General features: G+C 43.5%; 1 protein-coding gene across 1 annotated transcript in view; it reads right to left on the bottom strand.

Annotated features, from left to right (window-relative positions):
• KBTBD12 (kelch repeat and BTB domain containing 12) overlaps nt 1-3,359 on the bottom strand; it is a 45,453-nt gene extending 42,094 nt beyond the window's left edge. Inside the window, exon 1 of the mRNA XM_007465267.1 lies at nt 2,290-3,359. Within this exon, the coding sequence (XP_007465329.1) occupies nt 2,290-3,359 (1,070 nt within the window). The remainder of the gene's footprint in view (nt 1-2,289) is intronic.
• Between the last annotated feature and the right edge of the window lie 4,064 nt (nt 3,360-7,423).

Raw genomic sequence — 7,423 nt, 5'->3', positions numbered from 1 at the left:
AGAGCGTCTCGGCAAAGGTAGTCGGGGTAAGGAGCAGAGATGATGTGGCAGGAGTGGACCAAAGACGGTGACCTCGGGTGGTACTGTCAGACCTTAACTATGCAGACAGCACTGCGAGTCTCACGTAAGCCTCAAGCAGTGCTTCTGATAATCTCTTTATTTGCCTTGCTGACAGTTTCATTATTGCGAGAAGTGAGGAGGGCAACTGATAGTTTTACCCTAATTCTGACCAACGTGGAAGAGCTGTTGGTGATGGGAACCGGCGTGAGATCAAGACAGGAAAGAAAGGAAACGCGGGGTGTGTAGTTAGACACACGCACAAAAAGGGAAGCAGGCATTCAAAAACAGTTAAGAGGAAAGACTTTCAAGGATGAAAACACACACTTTGAGAGGGTTGGACGTTTGTTAACAATTAACTCTGATGGCAGAGTTGTGGACTACCTTTATTTTTTAAAATTTACTTATTAATTTTATTTTTGGCTGCATTGGGTCTTCGTTGCTGCACACGGGCTTTCTCTAGTTGCGGCAAGCGGGGCCTACTCTTCATGGCGGTGCGCGGGCCTCTCACTGCGGCGGCTTCTCTTCCTGCGGAGCATGGGCTCTAGGCGCGCGGACTTCAGTAGTTGTGGCTTGCGGGCTTTAGAGCTCAGGCTCAGTAGTTGTGGTGCACAGGCTTTGTTGCTCCGTGGCATGTGGGATCTTCCCGGACCAGGGCTCAAATCCACGTGCCCTGCATTGGCAGGTGTATTCTTTAACCACTGTGCCACCAGGGAAGCCCTGCACTACCTTTAAGAGGAAGAAAATAGGTATCTAAAGAACCCGGGGTTCTTGTACAGGAGGCTCTAAGGTGAAAAGAAGGGCACCCAGCCAAGAGCAAGTAGGAAACAAATGTCAGGGACCCAGAGGATCCGTCCCAGGAGAACCAGGCCCCCTTTCCCACAAGCACCTGAGGGCCTGTACCTGTTGCTGCTCAGTGACAGCTCTGTCACTGCAGGCAGAGGGCCAGTCACTATCCAGGGCTTGTGTTCCCGCCCCCACTGCTGGGAAGAAGGGACACTTGCTCAACGTGTGAAGGTGACAGCGGGACGGGCCGAGAGCCTGAAGCACGCACTGCAGCGAGGAGAGATGACAGGAAAATAGCAGACCTCTCATTCCTTCTCTGTCCCCACTTTGCTGTCGAGAATCACTTACCGGCTGAAAAGCCTGAGAAACTGTGCTACGAGGGCCCAGAGAGGGGAGGGAGTGCAAGGAGAGCTCAAGGACCTACACGTATGACTCTTATTCACCCAGGTAGATTTAAGGGTTGAATTCTTGCTGAGCAACAGGAAACATCTTTCTGTCCTCGCACAGCACCTAGACACATGCTACTTCTTAGCAGGCACTCCTGTCCCTCTCACAGTTCTACGTTGCAGAATTCTTAGGCTACAAACATCTCACACTATTAGAGGTTTAGCAAAGACCCACTCATTAAGGGTACAGAATGGAGGACTTCCCTGGTGGCGCGGTGGTTAAGAACCCGCCTGCCAATGCAGGAGACACGGATTCAAGCCTTGGTCCGGGAAGATCTCACATGCTGTGGAGCAACTAAGCCCGTGCGCCACAACTACTGAGCCTGCGCTCTAGAGCCTGCGAGCCACAACTACTGAGCCCACAAGCCACAACTACTGAAGCCCGCATGCCTAGAGCCCATGCTCTGCAACAAAGAGAACCCACCGCAATGAGAAGCCCACACACCGCAATGAAGAGTAGCCCCCCGCTCACCACGAGTAGAGAAAGCCCGCGTGCAGCAATGAAGACCCAACACAGCCAAAAATAAATAAATTTTTTTAAAAAAGTACAGAATGAAAACTGACAGATAAATAGTACTTTTTGGTCAAGAAGAGAAATTACTTATTACTCTGAATTGTGAACTAATAAAATTCAGTTCAAAGGCATCAGTGTTAATAAACTTTTCTTCTCGTTAAAAGTTATATTCAGCTCTTCAAAAACAAAGCAATTATAGCATATGAATAGTGAAAGCTAAGAGTGAAAATATACAGAGGAATCATAAAGTATATACATTTAACTTATGCAAATTCAACTATATGTTCTTAATAATGAAAGGGAGAGAAAAATAGTTTTAAAATGTGGATGATTTCATTATGAATTTTTCATCTATGTGAAATACGTGATCACAGGGTAATTCTGACCACATGTAATTTAAGATGTGATCACTCAGAAGTACTTAGGCTGCTAATGTCAAAGCAAGATAATTGAAACAAAGTTCCAAGTATATGGCTAGATACTAACCTGTAGATTTCAACATTCTTGCTCTTTTGTCTGGAGAGTTTAGAGACACTTGCTTCTCCAGCCACGATGATAGTGTTGTTTTCCATGACAACACCAGTACACACAGTGCCTAAACCCTCCCCATACTTGGGAGACGGGATGAAATAGGTCTTGCGCAATGCAGGATCATAGCAAAAACTGGCATCTCCGTAGTTCCTGTGTCTCGACCTGATTCCTGAAGAGTTGGTGCCAATGCACAGCAAAAGACTGGTAGTCTCCATGCCATAACGAAGATTGAGAGAGTGCTGTTGAGGGGTCTTGATGGCTTTGAATGCGTTTTGAATGATGTCAATGCAGTTTGCATCACACAGAAGCATTGTGTTCCTTTTCAGGGCTTGTCTTAAAAAAGAAGGATTTACCAGTTGCAACCTAACGTGCTTCAGAAGTTCCACAAGATGCTCTGTGCGCAGTTCTCGGTTATGATTTACCCATCTCAGAACTAGGTCCAGAATGCTCTCCTCTCTGGATATGTTCAGGTCATCTGATTTAATAAGCGTCAGAAATTGGTGCACTTCAATTTCTAGTATCTCTTCATGTAAGCTCACCTCAGCAAAGTGCTGATATAAATACTTCTTTGATTGATCAGCTAAATCCTCAGCTCCAATCTGCTTTGCAAAATGATAGATACCCAAACAGTTCGAGGCATCCATATGGTCCACCATATACTTCTGACACACACTGAAGACTTCCTCCATCTGCATAAAATAGGCGGCCACAGCCACAGTCTGTACGTTGGCATTACTGATCTCCAAAGCCGCATGGTACATATAATTTAATATCACCGACACACTTTCTGCTGTGATGTCGTAAAGTACGACTTCCCTCTGAGTACACTCAAGTAGTCCACAGGTAAACATCGCTTTGAAATAAGGACTGAATGCAGCCAGGACCAGCCTGTGGCAAGGGAATCTCTCCCCTTCTGCGATGAGCACAACATCAATCATCTCTGCTAGTTCTCTCATGTTCTTAATTTTATTCAGTAAATTCAAACTGTGTTGGTATCTTTCTTTTCCCTCAGTCTTGCACTCCATGGTGTCCTCTCCAGTGTTTCTAAGTAAGTCTTCTCTGAATGTAGCTTGATTCTTGAGGTCCTGTTTACATGTCTGATTACTCACCAAGCAACAGGGATGTCATGTAGCATTCCTGAAGGAAAGAAAAGAGGGAGTTTTCTTCTAAGAAAAAAAATTCTCTGTAATTTAAATATGCAGCATTAGTTCTAAGAAGTATTTATAAGTAAATATTATTCATCCCAAGCAGAGTAGTTTAACATTAAGACAACGACTTTGGTATCTAAAAATAACGTCGTTGACTGTAAAATTAAAAACAGGAAATTATTAACCACTAACAATATTTTCCTAATTGGCGGCAGAGATTTTTCTAGCGGAGGCTGGAAAGTCCTCCCTCCCAAGGTGAACGAAGAGAAAAGGGATAAGATGAGCACCTTTCGCATTTCCACTTCCAGTTACCAAATTCAGCTGACCCACAGATGGAGGATACAGAGGCATTAGGAAGCAGCCTCTCTGAGGAGGTGCAACATCACCGGAAAGGTTATGTGCACCGTCCCCCAAAATGCACCCAAGTGCTATCAGCACCAGTCTGAAAAATCACAAGGGAGGGGGTCTTGTAGGCTGGCTGAAAAAAAAGTCCACTAAAATTCTGCTCAAACTTCGCTGTGTCGCAGATAATTCAAAACAGTGCTTTGGAAAGCACAACCAAATACGTGCTGATGTGAGAGTTCTCAGTACTTGAAACTTAACAAGTAAATCATCCTAATCTTAGAAAACACACAAAAGTCCTCCCGTTTCTCTGCCCCTCCTGCTTGGCTTCTCTCTCTTCCCGGTCTCCCAGAGGCAGAGGTGGAATCACTTCTTGCCTGAAAAAGCACTAGTCTAATTAAAAATCTCTTTAAGCCGGTTGTCTCAGCTTCCCCTTCCCCAGGGAACTGCAAACAGGATGTTTCAAGGAAGCTAATTAGCTCTTTTGATTTAAAGAACACTCCTAGAGCCAGAAGCCTTAACGGGAGGAGCAGATCTCAATCTCTGCCACCCTGTCCAGGTCTAATGCGGCTGTAAGTCCCACGCAGCGAGAATAAACCTCGATGGGAGAAAAGTCAGCACGAGAGCTCAGAAAGGCAGGAAGGTGATAATTTCAACACTGTGAAAGCAAAATCTGTCAGCCGTGAAGCTTATAAATCTTCTAAATTTCTGTGATCCTGTAAAGGATTAGAAATCTCATATGTCTCAATGAGACTTGGCACTTTTTCAGTGTTGAATTAAAGTTCATTTCAGGAAACAAATGTTAAGCATGATAGGAATGTTTAATTATATAATGGCAACTGTACGACCTAAAAATCACTGTGCTGGAGGGTGTGGAATCATAACAACCAGCCAGTCTTGGAATCTGTACACCTGAAATAGAAATAAAGGCCTCCTCGCTGGATTTTCTGGCATGAATGGCTCAGTTTTATTAAAATAAGAACTTAAGACTTTCCATGCAAGGGTTTGCAGGTTAAAAGTGAACGTTTGCTTTTTTCGCTTTATTTGTTTTAGATTTTTACAAAGAGAATCCAATTATGGGTAATTAAGAGGTCATTATATTTCTAAATTCTCCTACAACACATTATGACTAGCCCAAATCATATTATGTAGGCTTCTTTACACATAAACACATCAATCAACTTTATAGATGACAGCTGTTACCTCAAACTAAAAACGGTAAAAGCTTTCTTATAAGGCAATAAATATTTTAAAATTTCTATTCCATTTGTACTGATACACAAGAATCCCTCAAAGGGTACCAGTATCCACAATGCTGGAAGGCCGGGGGCAGCTTCCAGATCGGATCACGTGATCTAACACAGTGCAGGTAGTTCAGACTCATTAGCTCTCGATGTTGCGGGGAAGAAACCAGACGCCGGGGACCCAAACGTTAGGACCACAACCTCGGATTTTGTATCTTTTTTTTTTTTTTTTTTTTTTTTTTTTTAAGTTGCAAAATAAACAAAGCAGGAAAATGTGCTACACTCAGTTGTTGCTGAAGTTGAAACTGAAGCAGGAAGAAAAATACCCAAACTCACTGGACAACAGTTTAAAAACCACTGTTTATGGAAATGATAAATTTCAGCGTTTAGTTTGCTTTGCATGGTTGTGTATATTTGTATTAATCTGGGAAACCACTCACTGTCCAAACATTACATTGATTTGTTATTAAACATTTTTTTGTTTGTTTGTTTGTTTGTTTGTTTTTTGCGGTACGCGGGCCTCTCACTGTTGTGGCCTCTCCCATTGCGGAGCACAGGCTCCGGACGCGCAGGCTCAGCGGCCATGGCTCACGGGCCCAGCCGCTCCGCGGCATGTGGGATCTTCCCAGATCGGGGCACGAACCCGTGTCCCCTGCATCGGCAGGCAGACTCTCAACCACTGCGCCACCAGGGATGCCCTCGGATTTTGTATCTTTAAGGCAGGAACCAAGCTACCCTCGTTGAACTTCTTGGCATAGGGCTAGTTGAATGAAAACATAAGTGGCATTAGTTTCAAAGAGAGGTGAAAAATGAAATACCTAGTACATTATGGACTGGTTTTCTTGATAAACATGTTATAGGTAATATCTTATACACAACTCTATAGTGGACACTGTTGGCTTTCTCCCCACATTCAGCCTGCCTTTCCTTGGTGCCACTGGGGTGGGACTGACTCCCGTTCTTCTTACCACTGAGACTGGTTCAGGGGCTGGTGGGAGACCTGAGATTGGCCCGATTGGAGTGAAGCTCAGTCTCTGGTTCACTGGTTGGGGGTGTCCACGTGTTACAAAGATGAGAGGTCTGGATCCGCTGCAGCCATGTCCCCATAGCCAGCGTGAGGACAAAGCCAGTACAGGAAAGAAGGCAGAGATTTCAGAGCAGTGGAGCTTGAAACATGCCTTATATCTGTGTTTTTCAGTTTTGAGAGAGACCATTCCCCTCATTGTTTAAGCCAGTTTGAGCTGGGAGTGCTGGTCCTGGCACTCAGGAGTCCTCACTAGTGTAAGTGGCATGTGCAAAAATGCTGAGACAGGGTTGCTTAAGGTAACTGCAATTAGATATTGTATAAAGTTTCACTTTAGCTATATTCTTGTATTCTCTATTATTACACTGCCAAGTAAAAGAACTGTAGACACTTCTAATCATGCTCATTTCTCCTTGGTAGAAGGCAGAAATCCCTAAGTCAGCTCTTCTGAGTTTACCTCGTCTCCTTAAATGGCTACAACGTTTTACAAGCACACGAACTGAGTTTTGAGCCCCGTTCCATCTGACTCCAAAGTCTGCACTCTTAATCACTCCCTCTAGAGCAAGCACCAGACTAGGGCCAGAGAGCAAATATCTCAGGCTTTGTAGGGTTTCTGCCTTAACAATTCAGCTCTGCCGTTGCAACGCAGAAGCAGCCATAGATGATACATAAACAAATGAGCATGTCTCTGTGCCAAAAAATGTTTTACGGATACTGAAACTTGAATTTCATACATTTTCACATCTTCTTTTGATTTTAAAAAGCCATTTAAAATTATAAAATTCATTCTTAGCTCATGGGTGATATAAAACAGGCAGTGGGGCAACAACTCCTGTGCCACTGTCATAAACGAATCCACTTTCTAGAGTGTCTGCTGCCTAATCTCCAATCCTCTCCTTAACAGCAGATGAAGAGTTCTGAGCAAGGGAACAGTCAAATTCCTATTTTACAAAGATCATCTGGTGTCCCCAAGATTCCCAAAGATAAATCAGTTTCTTGAATAAATACTTTACTTGGGTACAGTTCCTCTGCCCCAAACGCTGGCTTCAACAACAAAAAATACTTTTAAAAAGGAAATAACTGTTTCAAACGTTCAGAAGAAACATTTATGAATTTTTTAGATGGGCACATATATTTAAGTATCCCTTCCTTCTAATTGCCTTTTATAAAACTCTTGAAAGCTACTCTAATTGCTATGGATTTACAGACCAAATGAATTTACTGGTGTAAATCCTGAGAGATGCCTGGTCAGTTAAATTAGCCACCATTCAATAAGCATTCTCAGCATTGTTCCTTGTATACATAAGGTACACAGAAGATGCTGGCATTGC

This window comes from Lipotes vexillifer, unplaced genomic scaffold (assembly GCF_000442215.2).
Source record: "Lipotes vexillifer unplaced genomic scaffold, Lipotes_vexillifer_v1.1 scaffold1115, whole genome shotgun sequence".
In the NCBI taxonomy this organism is placed as follows: Eukaryota; Metazoa; Chordata; class Mammalia; order Artiodactyla; family Lipotidae; genus Lipotes; species Lipotes vexillifer.
The sequence above is the reverse complement of the archived record's forward strand: the minus strand, read 5'-3'. Positions and strand labels throughout refer to the sequence as shown.